The sequence below is a fragment of the Mytilus edulis genome, chromosome 10 (assembly GCF_963676685.1).
Source record: "Mytilus edulis chromosome 10, xbMytEdul2.2, whole genome shotgun sequence".
Taxonomy (NCBI): domain Eukaryota; kingdom Metazoa; phylum Mollusca; class Bivalvia; order Mytilida; family Mytilidae; genus Mytilus; species Mytilus edulis.
The window spans coordinates 22,426,405-22,447,175 of record NC_092353.1 but is presented as its reverse complement, the minus strand read 5'-3'; the positions used below and the strand labels follow the sequence as shown (position 1 = coordinate 22,447,175).

The 20,771-nt window shown below is 31.9% G+C and overlaps 1 protein-coding gene across 1 annotated transcript; it reads right to left on the bottom strand.

Moving 5' to 3' along the window:
• Positions 1-29: 29 nt before the first annotated feature.
• LOC139492641 (receptor-type tyrosine-protein phosphatase O-like) lies at positions 30-19,370 on the bottom strand. Its single transcript, XM_071280793.1, has 13 exons — positions 19,311-19,370; positions 16,051-17,206; positions 14,564-14,681; positions 13,985-14,077; positions 12,790-12,871; positions 11,925-12,015; positions 11,104-11,180; positions 10,298-10,432; positions 8,795-8,917; positions 4,972-5,123; positions 3,896-4,034; positions 2,913-2,994; positions 30-354 (listed from the first exon to the last, which is right to left on the bottom strand). The coding sequence occupies exons 1-13, from the start codon at positions 19,368-19,370 to the stop codon at positions 326-328; spliced, it is 2,337 nt and encodes a 778-aa protein (XP_071136894.1). The 3' UTR covers positions 30-325.
• Between the last annotated feature and the right edge of the window lie 1,401 nt (positions 19,371-20,771).

The window sequence follows — 20,771 nt, the reverse complement described above, 5'->3', positions numbered from 1 at the left end:
TGCATACGATTTCCTGAAAATTTGTATTTATAACTGATTATCGAAAAATGCTAGAAGTAAGACGAACATGCTGCAATAACATGTAGGAGCTCATCCAGTAACACGTTCATCATATTTTAGCATTTAATGGTACAATTTTGTCAAAATTAAACGAATATTTGATCAGAAAATGCACATTGTTTGTTTGGAATCTGTAAAAGGATAGTAATAGACACTGTCATCATGTGAACATTTCATTTAGTTCGTTTAGTGACAAGATGCGTCTTCTCCGAGCTACTTTCATATATAGTCTTTAAAACTTCAATGATATCTTCAAATCTGTGGATCAAAACATCGATGTATTTTCATACAGTTCTGAAAATAGATAATGCATCATTGTGTTTAAAACTAACAAGTGTAAATGTACAACATTGATAAACATTGATAAACATCGTGTGATTTTAAAGTTATAAGACAAATTTCAAATATAAGCTTTCCATGAAAATTAGAACCGTCACAATATTTAAGCTTTAAATTGTAGACCGAATTTTACATATTTTGTGTCGTTTAATACTTTGGTATCAGAAAGGATTCTTATAAAAAATACGCTTTTAAAAGAACTTATATAAGTATAAGCGGACTTTGCATGTCATTTATCCATGATAATAATATATATAGTTAAAAGAAGAAGATTCTGAGGGGCAAACAACATCACTTTAATATTAAGATGATGCCTGTCGAAGAAGGACCGATAGCACCATTTTAACAAAAGAGAAATAATCAAACAAAGACCAAAAAAACCACACAGAAATTAAAAACAAAAACTAGAGGCTCTAAAGAGCCTGTGTCGCTCACCTTGGTCTTGTGCATATTAAACAATGGATACGGATAAATTCATGACATAATTATGTTTTGGTGATAGTGATGTGTTTGTAGATCTTATTTTACTGAACATTCTTGTTGCTACAATTATCTCTATCTATAATGAACTTGGCCCAGTAATTACAGTGAAAAATATTTTCTAAAATTTTACAAAAATTTATGAAAAATGCTAAAAATTAACTATAAAGGGCAATAACTCCTTAAGGGGTCAATTGACAATTTTGGTCATTTGACTTATTTGTAGATCTTACTTTGCTGAACATTATTGCTGTTTACAGTTTATCTTTATCTATTATAGTATTCAAGATAATATCCAACAACTGCAAAATTTCCTTAAAATTACTAATTCTGGGGCAGCAACCCAACAACAGGGTGTCTGTTTTGTCTGACAATATCAGGGCAGATAGATCTTGACCTGATAGACAATTTAACCTTGTCAGATTTTCTCTAAATGCTTCGGTTTTTGAGTTATAAGCCAAAAACTGCATTTTACCCCTATGTTCTATTTTTAGCCGTGGTAGCCATTTTGGTTGGATGGCCGGGTCACCGGACACATTTTTTTTCGATTAAATACCCCAAAGATGATTGTGGCCAAGTTTGGATTAATTTGGCCCAGTAGTTTCAGAGGAGAATATTTTTGTAAAAGATTTCGAAGATTTACGAAAAATGGTTAAAAATTGACTTTAAGGTCAATAACTCCTAAAGGGGTTAACTGACCATTTTGGTCAAGTAACTTTATTTGTAAATCTAACTGTGATGAACATTAATGCTGTTTACAGTTTATCTCTATCTATAATAATATTCAAGATAATAACCAAAAACAGCAAAAATTCCCTAAAATTACCAATTCAGGGGCAGCAACCCAACAACAGGTTGTCGGATTCATCTAAAAATTTGAGGGCAGAAAGATCTTGACCTGATAAACAATTTTACCTCATGTCGGATTTGCTCTAAATGCTTTGGTTTTTGAGTTATAAGCCAAAAACTGCATTTTACCCCTATGTTCTATTTTTAGCCATGGCGGCCATCTTGGTTGGTTGGGCGGGGCACCGGACACATTTTTTAAACTAGATACTCCAATGATGATTATGGCCAAGTTTGGTTAAATTTGGCCCAGTAGTTTCAGAGGAGAAGATTTTTCTAAAAGATTACTAAGATTTACGAAAAATGGTTAAAAATTGACTATAAAGGTCAATAACTCCTAAAGGGGTTAACTGACTATTTTGGTCAAGTTAACTTTACTTGTAGATCTTACTTTGCTGAACATTATTGCTGTTTACAGTTTATCTCTATCTATAATAATATTCAAGATAATAACCAAAAACAGCAAAATTTCCTTAAAATTACCATTTCAGGGGCAGCAACCCAACAACGAAATGTCTGATTCATCTGAAAATTTCAGGGCAGATAGATCTTGACCTGATGAACAATATTATTATGTCAGATTTGCTCTAAATGCTTTGGTTTTTGTGTTATAAGCTAAAAACTGCATTTTACCCCTATGTTCTATTTTTAGCCATGGCGGCCATCTTGGTTGATTGGGCGGGGCACCGGACACATTTTTTAAACTAGATGCCCCAATGATGATTTTGGCCAAGTTTGGTTAAATTTGGCCCTGTAGTTTCAGAGGAGAAGATTTTTGTAAAAGTTAACGCAGGACGACGACGACGACGGACGCCGGACGCCAAGTGATGAGAAAAGCTCACTTGGCCTTTCGGCCAGGTGAGCTAATAAGAACCACACACAAGACAGGGACAATGACTCGTGTGCTCTATAGAAAAAAACATATTCGCACTTATCGATACCGAGTCATGATAGCAAAAGTTTCGATGAGATAATTAAACTTAAAATGTATCATAAGAACCATCGTTCAGTAGTTTCTCTGTTAGCAGGACACATCTGTCAAATAAGTTTTGATAATAAACACGTGTTTTGAAACAGCCTATCATATGGGTGAAACACAGAAATGCTGCTACACATATACTGAAAATTCACTGTGGGATATAAGACATAGGTATGCACACATTAACTAACATAATTAAACGACTCACGTTCAGTATCGTGACCGTTCACACTCTCTGCAACAGGACGCATGAAATCCCGAATGCACTCATGGATGTATATATACTGACTCTGAAATAGACAAATGGAGAATGGTTATTTTTTGTTAATATGCATTAGCCAGGAAACAGGAGAAAAACCCGGATAGCTTCACTTTTCAACCTGTTTCTTTAACTAGATAAATTATTTTTTTTCCGACAATGTGCGTATCTTTACAACAAACTAGCAAAGGAGAACGGAAATAGAGGTGAAACGACAAGATTACAATAATTATTGTGTATTTTGTGAAGAATTTCCATTTTATATAGAAGCAGAACCAGCATAACATATCTAGTTTCTTGGTATTTACTATTGTAAATGAATCTAGATATTAATTTATTTATTCAAGCTGCAGTTTGTCTTTAATATCATTATCGATAGCATGCATAAAGTACAGTATATTGTTTGTTTATGAATATTCTACTTTCGGTAGAATTCCACATTGAACATACTTAAAAGTGAAGGTATAATGCAAACTTACAAATAAAAGCAACATACGCCTATATGTCTGATCAGTAGGTTCCATTAGAAAGCAACCTTAACAATCTTCACTTCCTCGCTCTTTGTTTGAACGCGTTGAAAAATATCGGCAAATTCGTCCCTTTAGTATTTATGATTGATGTCGTTACCGTGAAAATCTACAAAATACTTACTTTACTAGGATCACAGTAAGTATGGTGTTTGGCTTTGAGTACAGTTGTAATTGAATTTAAAGGAAGTTATGATCAAAACCAGTACATGTATAATGTTCAGAATATGATGTACAGTCATAAACCTATTCTAAATGCGAAAAAAAACAGTATATCGATCCGATTGCATGTCATCTCACCCAAAATAAATTAAATCCAAAGTTTTATATAATTTTATGACTTCATTCAAAAATCATTGTGATTAGTCAAGCACAAAATAACATTTATTTGAAATACAAAATTACCTCTGTTTGAACCATATTAAGTCGGCAATGTCGTAATTGTAAAATTTGTCCAAATATATCTATACTATCATCCCCATTCTGTATATTCCTAATTAATGTGTCTAGGGTAATGAAAGTTCCTGTTCGACCAACACCAGCACTGCCGAGAGAGAAACACATGTTATTTTAAGAAGAAATAACATACAGCAACAGAAAATTTGAATTAACATGTCAGAGAATTAAGCACAGTCATCTATATGTTCATTTGAGCTTGCCATATTTATGACAATTTTTCAGAAACAACATTCAATCACTGGAACAATAGGAATCTGACTGCATTTTTTTTTATTGGCTTGAAAATAGAAACAGTGGTTGAGTCACAAAACATTTAAATAAAATACTAGTTAAGCCAAATTATATAAATTTAACATGAAAATCGAGTCTCATATGCGTAATTAAATCTGCGATGCCATGATTGCTTATTGGCTACTATAGTATAATTGAAGAACGTTTTAAAAGATATGCAAATACCTTAACACATCAGTGGATAACAGAATTAAATTGGTTTAAAAATTTGGAAATGTCTTATGGTAAAACAGAATCTATCTGTATTAGATAAGTGTCTCACCATAAGCTATTTTGCATAAATGGATTTTAATTGAATAACCACAACGGGTGTTACTTTTGGGACTGCTTACAATTCAATATGGTACAACAAAGTATTTGGCGGGGTTCTTTTTTGTGATCTTTTGTTGAATATTTAGTTTTCTGCGTAGTGCTTTGACTAGTTTTGTACGTTTGTTCTTTCTTTGTTGTTTAATGCGATTTTGTCCCACTTATATTTTTTTATAGATCCTTTGTATCTTCTTGTAGAAAAAATATAGCATTATATGTTATTTGAATGTGATGAAATCTCATATTCATCTTATATCGGCACTTCATTGCTATGTTTGCGGCATTTAAGCGGTTCATTTTAATGCATTGTACGAGACCGTTTAACGCAAGCAATGACTACAGCGGAAAGTTTAATACTCTCTTACTTCTAATGCATAAACCAGTCGCAAAAATAACCGGATAAACGTAGTGTGTTTGCTTACCTGCAATGGACAACGATAGGACCCGTCATATCCGGTCGTACGTCACATCTTATTGTAGATACAAATCTAATCATATAATTAGTACAGGCTGGCGTTCCCATGTCTGGCCATAGTAAGTAATAATAATGTCGAACTTTTCTCTCTAAATCGCCCTAATGAGATAAAAAAAAATATTAGCTTTAAGAATTATTCTTGATATCACTAGCTACTAAATGTAAAAAAAAATCAACAATAATAAACTTCAACATAGTGGTGCTCTGTTAAATTCATTTCGTATTTGGTTCTAGAAATTAATACTTTTATTTATTTCGTATTTAATAAATAACGAAAATATTGCATTTGACTATATATACCACTTAAAGTTTCAAATGTACATATATGTCCTATATGTACTCGTTTATAAAATTATGTTTTCTACATTTGAAAATGCCTGTAACAAGTCAGGAATATAACAGTTGTTGTCCATTCGTTTGATGTGTTTTATCATTTGATTTTGCCATTTGATTAGTGTTTTTCCGTTCTGAATTTTCCTCGGAGTTCAGTACTTTTGTGATTTTACTTTTTCATGATTCGCATGTTATTACATTCGTAATACTTTAGAACATTTACTTTTGATTGATTGATGCTGCCTGCTAAACGGCCAGTGGAAAATATATTATAATTATGTTAGTTTTACTAATAAAGTCAAATTCAAAATTTCAAAAAAAAAACCAATACATATATAATACTGTGTAAATATATAGATTGATAATTGATGTGTGCTCTATGTCATATGCCAATTATGTTATGCATGTTCAGGCCTAGGACGAAAAAATAAATAAATAAATTTCCTGTTTGAATGGTTTTACACCAGTAATTTTGGGGCCCTTTATAGCTGTTGGTGTGAGCCAGTCTCCATGTTGAAGGTCGTACATTGACCTATAATGGTTTAATTTTTTAAATTGTTATTTGGATGGAGAGTTGTCTCATTGGCACTCACACCACATCTTCCTATATCTAAGCCTTGGTAAAGTACTAGTGTTATGGTCACTTTTTTTTATAACCTTATTCATTCAAATATTAAAGATGCTACCAATATTATACAAATATAGCCCTTGTATGAGGTCAATACAGGGATATATTGACCTGAAAGAAGTATATTAACTGAGGACACAATTCTATGAAGACTGATTTAATAAAATATTTGCATTACATGTATTTATTATAAATTTAACAATTTTTGGCATTGCATATAGTATAGAAATTATAAGAAGAAATATTTATTATATGATAGTTCAATTTTCATTATGTTGAGAATATAGAATTGAATTAACCTTAGTTTCTACAGAAATTTATATTTTTTGATTTGATGTATTGTTGAGGGAATGGCATTTACTGGTCATGCTGCATTACAATTTTTCTATAAAAGCATGCATGAACAGTGAAACTTTGAACAGTTGCTTGCTATGTTTTTTAACTTAACTATGTGCAAAGTAATGTTAATTTTTATCGTCCAATCAAATTTTAGTATGACTAAAACTCTGCCTACATTGTGTTTGTAATATAAACAGCCAAACATACAACATGTACATAGCAACCAAGTTGATCAAATTTATCTTGCAAGCATAAATAGAAATTATCAAAAACAATCTTTATAATAGTTGTTACCAACTGTGATTAGGTTTTAACCTTATTGTATCAAGTTTGTACCAGATTAGATCAGATTGCTTGAAAAAAATAATATAGTTGATGACCTAAAATGAGTGTACATTTTCAACAGTTCTAAACATCTTTTACATATGTTTGTAAAAAATCATTAATATTTGTTATTCAATGTGATAAATCATCAAACAGATTGTAAATATGATTTCTATAATATATGTATACTAGCATATAAATATGTTCAGTAACAATTGGTGCAGTTGTAAATTTTAAGAGTTCCCTTCATGCAATGTACCAGGATATATACTTCATACATGCTAGCTTTGGACAAATTACAAGTGAAAAGAATTGCAACTTGGTAAATGTTTATATAGAAAAAAGGAAATCTGTACATGGTTTAATCATTAAAAATCTTACAAATGAGCATATAAATGAGGCTGGCATTATGTTATTTTTTGTTATGAAATAATCAGTATTGGCAAAAAATATTATTATTAAAACCACAGAATTCAAACTTAAGACTGGAATAGTGGTTGTATGCTAATTATTCCCTCACACAACTCATCATAATAGAGAAAAACAGTCCCAGTCTTAAGTTACCTGTTCAGGTTAGGTACCACGTCATCTTGTGGATTCACTTCTTGTTGTGATGGCATGTTAAAAAGTTAGCTTGTTAGTGCATATTTGATCAGTGTAGTACAAAATGAGTAGTTGTTTTTATTCTTGTCCCAATCATGCACAAACTTGCCACTGGATAACAATACATCCACACTAAAGTCTTTTTGAAAGCAATATAATTATACATTTGTAATTTTCAAGTCTTGGTAATTATGTTTTGACTTTACCTAAGCAGGACACAGATAATATGGTATTATCAAATATAATGTAAGTGAGGCATAAAGCCGAAAAAAATATATAGAAGAAAATTACTTAAATAGCTGCTGAAGAGAGAAACCTGAAGCAAAGCAAAATCAGATATAAAAAAAACAGCACAAAAAAATTTAGAATGAATTACAACATACATAAAGGATGGAAACATACAATATGTCAAAGAGACAAAAAATTACCAACCCAAATGTACAGTCCAACCCAAGACCAGCAATATCTTGCTATTAAAACATAATTATATACTTTATTGGGTTTTCAGTTTATACGATTTTTTTTAATTGAGCATCGATGAAGCATTAAAACATTAACATTTGGTTAGGAAAAATAACATTGTAAATAACATAGCGATCTATTAATGCGTGTACTGAAATGTATGCAGTACATGAACAGTTATGATAAGATTGATAGATTGATACAATAAAACAGAAATATATACAAATATGTGTATATATATATATCTAAACTAAAACTACTGATCATAACTAAATAAATCAGTACTGGAACAGTACAAACAAAGTTGGTCACCAATTCCCTCCTAATACAGTACTAAAACATTACTGACAAAATCAGTACTTAAACAGTACTGAAAATAACAGTACTGAAACAGTACTGAAAAATAAGTACCGAAACAGTACTGAAAAAATCAGTACTTAAACTTTACTGAAAAAATCAGTACTGAAACAGTACTGAAATATAACTAACAAAATCAGTACTGAAACAATACTGAAAAAATCAGTACTGAAAATAACAGTACTGACAATATCAGTACTGAAACAGTACTGAAAATATCAGTACTGAAACAGTACTGAAAAAATCAGTACTGAAACAGTACTGAAAAAATCAGTACTGAAATAGTACTGACAAAATTAGTACTGATTTCATTGAAAGTATAACATTATAAGTTTTCAGTCTTTCCTTACAGTACTGATTTGCACGAGGGTAGAAATGTACCAAAAAAGTATGGGTAAATTATTGGTAGTGTACTGGGAAAGGGGGTCGACCAGAATGGTTGGCGTGATACTTGAATACTACTTCTAAATAATAGTAGGTCAGATAGGCAAATATTTGACCTTACAATAGGCCACCTACTGACCACGCCTAGATATGTTGCAAGGGTTTAAAACGTACACAGAGCGTGGCATCCCTCTTCATGAGAAATTAAATTGCACATCCCAGTTTCATCTTAAGACAAAATGAAACTCCATTAAGGTGAGTAATCAAGAAAGAGAATTTGAGCATTTATTAGAAGTGTATTAATATAAGTATGATTAATCACGAATTCATCTATACTCACCACTCTCAAACTAAATGTTCTAAGGATGAAATCCGGTAAATGAGATTCACTATCAAGCTGTACTACTATATCACCATAGTATAACGACTCATTGAGCATAGGCCAATAATGCTCACATTTTTTCTAATAAAAGAGAAGTAGATTCATTGATAACATTCAATGATATTATTTTTAATAGTATTTTTTATATGAAATATCTTACTTTACAAGTTGTTTAGTATGAAAAGTTAAACCATTTCCAACTGACTTTTTATTTGATGTTTTACCACTGTCCAAGGTTATAGGAGTTCACCCCATCGCACATCTTTAACCCCACTTTTCTTCATGTGGTTGTCCGAAGTCAGGGGTTTGTATATTAGTGGTTGTCGTTGGTTTTTGTCATTTTGTCATCTCGGGCCTGATATAGCGGACTACAAGGTGTGAATGTTTTATCAATCTTGATGGCCGTATGATTCGGAGTCTGGTGGCAAGGTGTCACATTGGCAATCGCATTGAAATTAACTAGATTAGATACAGTAAGAAGTAAAAGATGACATGATAAAAGCATAATATGCTCTTAAAGGAAAATAGGACAAAATCTAAATTATTATTTTCAGATTTATTAATGATTGAAACCAAAAGTTTTGATTTATTTACATAAACGTTTAAAATATAATACCACATAATTTACTTGACGTTTTGAGGACAGCTGTCATGATGACAAGGAACAAATGAGCAGACTGATATGACTTTGCTGTAACCTTTGCTTACGAGATTGTTGTCTCTTATGAATTCACTCATATCAGTAATTATACTGCACTCGTTCTATTTGAGCAGTCAAAATGCGTTGACTGTATATTTCTATGTCATATACAGTCACTGACCTGATATCACTTTTTCTCATGAATATTTAAATAGAAATTGACGAAATTATTAACTAATTATTCATACGACCTATTCAACCTGTTCTTGGTTCCAATGTATACAACGACATAAACTTATTTCTTTTGCAATTTTTAGAAGAAAAAAAAACATATTTCACGTTTTAATATTTTTGGTTTGCAAACTATATCATGAATATATCATTATGTTTTATGCTTATTGTTGATATTTTAGTTCATTCTCAAACAAACTTGTTCATCATCGACTGGAGGAAGATGTACATTTCATTGTGCTGTACATTTCCCCGCCTGCATGTGATATGAGGCCTTTTTATAAAAGGGGGAAGTTTCCCAATATTTAAATCAAATAATTACATACACACTTAACAACAATTGAAAATGTACTATTTTAGATTGCAGTATAAAGACAATAATAGTGCATTGACTTGACATATCAACGATATAAGGATTCGGCCCGAAACGGGGAAAGGCTCGGCAGAGCCTCGCATTTCCCCGTTTCTTAGCCTCATCCTTATATCGTTGATATGTCAAGTCAATGCACTATTATTGTCTATTTACACGTCACATATAAATCAAATGTCTGCTATGAAAAAAAGTAAATGAGCATTGTTAATATGATTACCCTTCCTCTTTCAACGCATTGTGTTAACATGACTATAATGCTAGCATTCTGTTCCCAGATCATTCTCCAGAAATCATTAATTGTTGACGCTAATGGTCCTTGTGCTGCTATGTATTCCCGAGCGGATGTGAATCCCTAGAAAAAACAATACCTTTTCAGATATAAATCAGATCAGGAACTTGCGTGAATTTTTTATTTTATTTTGTGGTTTAATATCGTTTGCGCATAATACATTATATGAAAACAATGTATTTTATAATCACCTACTAGTATAAAAACTGTTTATGTTGGTAGAATAACATTTGGTCTAATTTTGTCATCTGATCTATTTCAGCCCACTTAAAGAGATATTTTGAACAACATGAAATTTGAAAGACACTATTGACTTTTTTGATAGATAACACTTGGGCACTGCTCGTTAGTGTAATTCTGAGTTGTGTAACGCAAGAAGTATTTACAAAACACATAATAAAAACCGAAAACATGTTATCGCTATCAGTGTACGAGTTGGTCAGCCGTTTTCAAACGACAATGCCACGAAGGACCTTAGACATGTTTTAAAACTACTATTTATCTTTACAACTTCAACCCCTACCAAATATTACTAATTGTTGTTTTTTAACACTATGTTGTATGACAAATATATGTTATCTATCCTTTATGTTTGATGGCAGTTCAAATTGTCCCAAGTTGTATATAATGATATTACAACTGTCTCGTTAAATAAGATTGTTATTCTCTTTCAATGTCGTCTAGATTCAAAATTTGATTCCCAGTAGCTTTGAAATAATTGTTAACTAACATACCAGTGCATAGTTCGCATTTATATAATCGGACCCAGGTTCATCCTCAAATGGTAACAGCTTAACACGTGTCTTATCGACTAGAATAGAAAGGCAAAAACAAACAATAAATATCATGTAGTTTTCCAAGAAAAATTGTAGGAACAAGCATATAAAGCTATCGAAATTAGTACTACTAATTGTAGAACAAAACCAGTGTAAGACCTGTTATTAATTCGTAAATAATTTCAGTCAATTAAAAATGGAGATCCGGGCACGAAGGTTTAAAGTTTTACACAAGATAGCGTCGAAATAATTGTGTTTTTAAAGTATTGATTGAAAAATTAGAAATTGCATCGTTCATTAATTCGCTAGGTGATACCAGCTGCGTGGTATAAATACAGAAAGCTGAATGTGCATTATAAATAATGACAAATACAATATCGAAATCCTGCAATGCTTGTGCAATACAAAACGGTACAACGCGCCAAACATGTCAAATTAAACTTTGTTTGGGATTTAACCGAATGAATGACTGATCTTTTTATAAGTCTCGTGATTAGTTCCTTCGATTTTGTAAAGATCTTTCTTATAGATTGTCCAATGTCTCTTCATCGAATAAAACCCTTGTTACATATTCAATTATATCCAAGACTAATGTAAAGATGTTAAATGTGTGCTTCAATGCCGTAAAAACTATCAGAAAAAAAATGGGGCGGCATTGAAACCTGTAGAAAAGCTGACTGCAGGAAGCGATGTTATTGCCACGAGACTCTATGTTTAAAATTGTTAGTAGAAGAGAGATAACTGTATGTTAAACTAATAGATAAAAGTAAAGCACTCACACGGCAGTATATTAGTATATCGGTTTTTTAGTCTAGTCTCCTGAAGTTCAGCGTCTGTTGTGGGAAATTCAGGACTTAATATATCAAGATCCTGAAAAAAATGATACTCCACAAAATTATCTCTCAAAAATTAGCAAATAAAGTATGATACATCCATCCATTTCTTAAAAACAAATCAAGCATGAACTAATGGTCAAATTGGTCAAAATAATTAAAGAAATAATTGAAACAAATGTTAATCGATTTTTAGAAGATGTGATGCAATTTTGGTACTCCTCGTTACAGTATCAAAAATAGTTTGGACGTCGGGCACACCCATTTTTCTATGATTCAATAAAAATTCAAAATTAAATGGGTGTACCTACAAAGAAAAATGGAGTCACCTTTAAAATAAACACAGAATGGAAACTTTTGTCTGCATCATACATAAATGTGGGTGAAAAAATTGTCAAATTAGTTGCAAAAAAATAGTTAAAATCGATATTAAAGAAAACAAAGAGAAAAATAAACCAGTTTCTCTGATTATATTTCATACAGTTATCTTCCTCTAAAATTTTATAATTTTTTCTTCCTGCTTCCATAAATTATTGAAATAAAATATTCACAAACGGTGAGAATTTGATACGGTAGCTTGCAAAAGTGGTATATTATTTTCAAGTTTGGAAATACCCTGGAAGAGGATAAGAACAATATTTGAACTTTTATAAATTCTTCTCCTTTACTGTCAAAAAGGAGCGAACATAATTTATTGGTCTATTGATGGGCAATTTTATGTCAAGTTAGGTAATTTTATTTCAATCATAAGGAAAGAATATATAATATGTGAAGTGACAGGTTTATATTATATTCTATAAGTGTTACATACCTGAAACTCTTGGGAAAATAGTAAGTTAGAATCAGCTGACAATTGTTCAAAATGCGAGCTCATGTCGGACAATTTAACTGGTCTGAAAAAAAAGTACAACGACAGAATTGAAAGCCAACACATTTTGACTTTTAATGCATTTAAACATCATACCCAATTACTGATTTCATATACTAATATGTACATGGCATAGATTTACTTCGATGGTGGTCTTAAATGCGGGAAATCGTGGGGTCGATTCCTGGTTGGGTCAAACATATAAACTTGAAAATTGGTATTTGCTGCTGCACTGATCGTTAATATATGACATTTAGGAGTAAAAGTTAAAAGAGCTGGTTTCTGGAGAAGGAATAATGCGTCCTGTTTGGTGATATGTCTTCATGTGGAATCCATGTTATCTAATGAAGAAGAACCTAAAAAGTCCACCCAACGTGTCTATCTACTCTGAGACTACTATAACACTATATACAATAATGTGTTATAGTAGTCTCAGATCTACTGCATATTCATATTATGTCAACACGCTCTCCTCATATATATGCATTTTATAATTTGTCATTGGACGTTAAACAGTCAATATCAGTTTACTCACCCAATCATCATCCTTTATTATCTTATACAGCACCATGCAATGAATTATACATGTAAAAGAGGGACGAAAGATACCAGAGGGAGAGTCAAACTCATAGAAAGAAAATAAACTGACAATGCCATGGTTAAAAATAAAACGACAAACAGACAAATAATAGTAACGAAGACACAACATAGAAAACTAAAGACTAAGAGTGTATTTCTTTCTAACACAAACGACTAAGCACGCACATGTTTTGGTCATTTGTTTCTAACATACGCTTGCAAAGTTTTGACAAACGATGCACTCGTTAAAAATGCGTCTACAGTTTGTCGTTCATCGTTTTTTAGTACATCATCAACAAGAATAAACAATGTATGTGTTTCTACTTTCATAATAAGTCTGTTTATCAATAACATGTGCATGCATTATATATTGAAAGTTCAAACAATGTCAGTCAACACTGATTAAACGATGTATTTGTTTCTACTTTTGTAGCGTTTAGAAACTAATATCAAACGCCACACAACGTTTAAAAAATGTTGGTTCGAAAGAAATGCCTTCTAAGCAACACTTAAATAAACTTAAATTAACAGCATCATGAATTAAAGTACATGTACATACCGATTTCGTCGTACATCAGCTAATTCTTCTTCTACAAACGCTACATTGTCTTCTCCATTGGTAGACTTTCTCATTGGTTTACCACTAAAGCAACTATAATTTAAAATATCATATACATACAAACTTCAAAGAAGGCAATCAACACTTTACTAATTTCCATGGAATTAAAGTAAATGCTTTAGCCTGATTAAAAAGTGAGGCGACGGGTTATAAGTAATAAGGATAGACACAGAATGGTGTACCTAAATCACTTGATTTATTTCAGAAGTATAATATTTGGACATTTATATATATATATCAATAAAACAACAATTCATCGATTTTGAACAGGATAAAGAAGATATTCCGTTTATCGTCGAGGATAAATGGTATTGGTCTTATTAAGTATGGACAAGTATTCGTACCTACAACCACTATGAAACACTGTATGTTCCTATACCATATACGTAGTCAAAATAATTGTGAATGGATAGAAAAAGAGTTAACTTCGGAAGTCTATGTGTTATCATTTTTCTAAACAAAACATTGACTTTTTAAGTGACACCTTTGTTGTGTACTTTATTTAAGATATTAACTTACGACAGTTGTCTTCTCCATAAATACAGCGTAACACTACTAATCAATACTATTGTCAGAACAAACCCTATCACACCACCAATAATGGCTGGTAAAGGTTGCGATTGCTGATCTTCGTTTTCTTGTAAAGGAATAATAAAAAAAGATGTGTTTAAGATATTTGAATAGATAATAAGATCGTATACGCTTGTATGGATTTGGGATGTCTGATCAGTGTGGCAGTGGATGTTCAACATTGTGGAAGAGGATGTTTCAACATTGTGGCAGAAGAATAACGCATGTCGACGTCATTTAAATCAAATGACAAATTCCATATCACACTTCCGTTACACAGTATGCATTTTTGCTCTGCTTTGATATTTGATTACAAAGAAAATAAACATCTCTTTAATTGTGAAAATGAAATGAAAATACCATACTATTTTTAATCTAATGCTTGAATCCATTTCAAAGATGTTTTAATAAAGGAACTATTTCGATCATTTGATGCTTCTTTTGATTCATGCAGTGAACAGGGAACTATTTCTTACAAGGAACACATATCAGTGGTCATTTACTCTTAGTACAAGTTGTTTGAACCTGATAAGGTGGTAATCGAAAGTAAACCTTTATAGTCACGTTATGTCAAAACAATTGATATCATAACGTGAACAATAGACATCCTTATTCAGATTGTACATGTTGTATATAGTTCGAGGAAGTGAACGTAACAACTACTTGAATGGGAACACCACCAACCTACATTGTAGGTAGTTTTTGTAATACATTTATAGACGCTAGTATCAATTCAGAACCCTCTAATTCCTGAGTGGGTGCGACACAGGAACATGCTGTTGGATACAAAAAAAAGTGTTGCGCTATATTATGGGAACTGTCATATTTGCTTGTAGTCGGTGCTTCCCGTAACGAAATATTGGATTTCCACAAATATCAAATGTTGAGAAGCAATATAAATTAAATATAAAAAAAAATCATGCAACCTTCTGTTTTTTTTTTTTACATCAACTAAGTTTTCTGAAATACAATAAAACTTGGGAATAAGGTAAATGCAAAAAATACCAATTTTATAACCGTATGGGTTTAACATTAAAATATATTTTAGAAAAACAAGAATGTGTCCATAGTACACGGATTCCCCACTCGCACTATCATGTTCTATGTTCAGTGAACCGATATATTAGGGTATAAATATTCTAATTTGGGATTAAACTAAGGAAGATCATTTCATAGGGAACATGTGTAGTTATTAAGACTCTAGTTGATTGGACTTCAACTTCATCAAAAAGTACTTTGACCAAAAACTTTTAACTATGGCAACCTGAGTTTGGACAGACGGACGGACGAAGGTACAAATGAACAATCCGAACAACATAATCATTCATGAAGTTCTTCTAGGTTGGGCATAAAAATATAAAAACCTATGGCATATCTATAGTGTCTATATATCTACCTAATATGAATTAAATCATGTTGCATGCTATAGTACTCACTAAACATCTGTGTAGTCGATTCTGTTGATATGATGGTTGAAGATGATGCTGTTGGTAGAACAGATGTCTTTGACGACGATATGTCATTAGATGACATAAAAATTGTTGAAGAAGCTGAAATACTAGCCGACAATGAAGCTGAAATACTAGTCAGCAAAGAAGCTGAAATACTAGTCGGCAAAGAAGCTGAGATATTGGTCGACATAGACGCGGCAATACTAGTCGTTATAGGAGCTGAAATATTGGTCGACGAAATAACCGAATTGGTATTTGTTTCGGGAATAACAGTGTCGGTTATTGTAAAAGAATGAGTTGCACTGCTAAATATTGTTTCAAAAGAATCTCCTTGAAGTGTTGAGGTAGTCTGCATTGTGAACGTTGTTAATGGAAAACTTAATGTGGAATTCATTTCAATTGAGGTTGTTGTTGTTAATGGTTTTGGAAAATCAGTTTGAGTTGATTGATAGTTTGTTGTATGTAATTGAGAAGAATTGTCATTAAAAAGTTCTGTACTTGTGACCGTTGGTAAACTATCGACAGTATACGAAGGTTCTAAAATAGTTCTGGTTATGGAAGACGATTCGATCGTAGGAATTACAGTATTTGTATCGGATGTTTCAGAAAAAGTTGATGTAATGTTACCTATACCAACGGTTAAAGACACTGATGGCATTTGGATTTCGTTAGTTAACGAGACATTTGCCTCTACAGTAACGGTCGAAACGGTAACAGACGAATTATCATTTTTAGAAGCTGATGGCAAATAACTGTTTGTATCGTAGATGGATTCACTTCCATACAAATCTGTTCCAGTTTCAAGGTCAGTACTTGGAAAGAGAGATACCATGTCAGTGCTGCTTACAAAATTTGATACAAAGCCATTTGACAAACTAATAGTAAAAGATGCGTTGTTTAACACAGTTGGTTCATGCATTGTTGTAAGTAAAGCAGTCTTAGTAAAATCAGTGATTGTTATTGATTCTGTTGCAGTTGATAAAGTTGCATTTATCGTATTTTCAGTCCTGGATAAATTGTCAACTGTTGATGGAGATGAACTGGTAGCGTTGATGACCTGGATGGTTGACACAGAAGAATCATCCAAATCAGTTACTGAGTACGACAACGTATCTGTTGAAGCTAAATGTACACCGATGACCTAAAATATAAATAATCATTGCATTTACAATTTTTAGATGGTGACGTTCCCTTGTCACCATCTTACGGTGTTTATATATCTCAACTTGTACGATTCGCTCGTGTATGTAACACTGTTTTAGATTTTAACGAGAGAAATTTATGTATTACTGAAAAATTATTACACCAGGGTTTTCGATATCACAAACTAGTCAAAACGTTTACTAAATTTTATCATCGGTATAAAAACATCATTCGTAAATATAGCTCAACATGCAGACGTTCAGGTATTTCACATCCAATTTTTTATGGAAATATTCTTTATAAAGCACAAAGGTGTCAGTATTCACCTCAGAAACTTACAAAACCTTTGAATAGACTTATTAAGAAGGGATATAATTACGATACTGTTGTCAAGTCATTAAAGATTGCATATTTTGGCGTTAATATTGAGTCACTGATAAGGTCTTTGCATCGGAACTAAACACATTTATTCTAAAAACAGTTGTTGGCATGACACGGGTTATGTTCTTCTCATATATTTTATGATGGTATGATTCTAAACCCCTAACGGGAAGGATTGTGCCTGATGTTCATATGATGAAATCATAATCTTTCAGTCAGTTTAATTGAAGTCTGGAGCTGGCATGTCAGTTAACTGCTAGTAGTCTGTTGTTATTTATGTATTATTGTCATTTTGTTTATTTTCTTTGGTTACATCTTCTGACATCAGACTCGGACTTCTCTTGAACTGAATTTTAATGTGCGTATTGTTTATGCGTTTACTTTTCTACATTGGTTAGAGGTATAGGGGGAGGGTTGAGATCTCATAAACATGTTTAACCCCGCCGCATTTTTGCGCCTGTCCCAAGTCAGGAGCCTCTGGCCTTTGTTAGTCTTGTATTATTTTAATTTTAGTTTCTTGTGTACAATTTGGAAATTAGTATGGCGTTCATTATCACTGGACTAGTATATATTTGTTTAGGGGCCACCTGAAGGACGCCTCCGTGTGCGGGAATTTCTCGCTACATTGAAGACCTGTTGGTGACCCTCTGCTGTTGTTTTTTATTTGGTCGGGTTGTTGTCTCTTTGACACATTCCCCATTTCCATTCTTAATTTCACATATGTAAGGTAAATAGGTAAATTTTCAATTCCTGTTTGAATGGTTTTACACTAGTAATTTGGGGGCCCTTTTTAGCTTGCTGTTCAATGTGACCCATGACTCGGGGTTGAAGACCGTACCTTGACCTATAATGGTTTACTTTTATAAGTTGTATGGAGACTTGGGTGGAGAGTTGTCTCATTGGCACTCATACCAGATCTTCATATATCTAAACACTACATGTATACATATTCAACACGTTTACAAATTACACCATGAATCAATAAAGTAGATTAAATGGGGGTTTATCGGAACTACAGGTGCTTAGTTTTGAGTGACACTGGTACATTATATCCAAGATAAATCGTTTCTTGAACTTTCTCTTTCAATTGACAATATCTAGCAGGGTCAAGATTATAATTTGTCTTGTGATAAATTGCCTTGGTACTCATAAAATTTACGAAGGGCTTTTCACACTTTAGAAAAGTGTTGTATTCTGGTCAACGTAGAGAATCGTATTTTATATCCCCATGCATAATAGACGTGGATGCGTATGTATACATCCAACACAACATAGTGGACACAAATGGTCATACAATTTGAAGTAAGAAGTCAGATAGCCGTAGTTAATCCGAATATAATATAATATCCATGTGTTATTGTTTTCTGCAATATATAACTAGACTGAATATGACTTTTTTTTGTGTTTAAAAATATAAAACAAATATAGCAAAAACAAAAGTCCCTCCCTACCTTTCATTTGCATCTTATCATAACATTCTCGCAAAATTGATTTATGATTGTTTCTTCTATAGTAATATATTTATGACGAAAAGAAATGTTTTGTATATCATCTGAAATATATATTCCCCGCGTTAAATTCATCATCTGGAATATTTGAGTTAGTTGATTGACTGTTCCAGTGGTAAATTAGTGATAATCAAACTGCATAAACGCGGATGCCAAAAACTATTACTATCACAAAGATATAATAGAAATTATGCGTTTAATGCATTAAAAAACCTGTTGGCGACCTTCTGCTGTTGTCTGCTCTATGGTTGGGTTGTTGTCTCTTTGGCACATTCCCCATTTCCATTCTCAATTTTATCAATTGGTTTTGATTTTTATCGTGTTGGGGATTTTGTGTTGTTAATTGAACAATATATGATTTCCTTTTCAATATATTGTAATCTTTGTAGCTTTTAATTAAACATCAATATGTTAAAACGCGGAAATTTAGACTGAATGCGTTAATCAATTAAATCTTATCATAATTTCATGCCTTATGTTATGATACTAGTGTTAAGTCTTTTTTCAAAAGAAAAAAGTTCCAACTAAAATTGTCTAGTAAAATAATACCACTACCCTGAAGGATGTATTCTTCTGATGTTTCAGTCGCGTTGAAACATCGTTCTTGAATTATTTCCAAAACATGTGATACATGTGGAAAATATCAATGAATTTAAAAAATAGTTAATCAAACATTACTCTGTGAAAAAAATGTGTATTTACAATGAATAGTTTTTGAGTAATCCAGTTTTCAAATTTTACGACCAATCAAGTCTATATTTTTAGCCAAAATTTTTGAGAAAATGGGTGAGGGATACAATTTTTTTTTACAAGAATCACGTACTTCCCGTATCATTTTGGTCTTTTCAAATTTCTTAGATATGTATTTTTTCAATCATTTATAACAAAAAAGTTGAAATAATATGCATTTTGTTCTAAAAACTGAGAAAAATCACAAATTTACGAATTTGATAGCATGGTAAATTTTACACAAAAAAGCGTCAAAATATGATAAAACTTTCTTATATTAACACCTACCTATATTTTTTTTCAAGTAAAAATTATTCAGATTGGTCCACTTCATCTTTATAGAAAGTATGAACAAAAGTTTAATTGTGGAACTGTGTAAAAATCGATGAAAAATGTGAAAATCATCAAAATTGGGCATTTTCAAAGGGCCGTAGCAAAAAATGAAGTGCACCACCGTATGATCTTTTCTTCGTCAATTATTTGGTACAGTCATATAAACCAAAAAATCAGGTTAAGAAAAAAAGTTTAATTCTAGAATTTTTTTGGCTGTCAAAGGCGAACATTCTTAAACATAGTGTTATAAGTCTATTCCAGTAATTATGATAATTTTACAATTATTTGAACATAGTCAAAATTCATGTTTTATTTCTGGACTGTAGAGTAATAAGTTGACTATTCAATAAAGCAATTGTCAATTTATAAACAAATATAGCACTCAATTCAAATTTCTTAAAAGTAAATACCTTTTTATTAAAAAAAATAAGGAATGAATTAATAATCTTACCATTAGAGAAAAAATGTAAATGTATAGTAAATAATCCATATATACATTTACATGTACAGACGACATTCTAATGTTTACTAAATTACACTCCGCAAAGCCAAAGATTTTGGATATGAAATTTATTTGTATAGTGGATGATAAACTTTTACAACCATTCAATA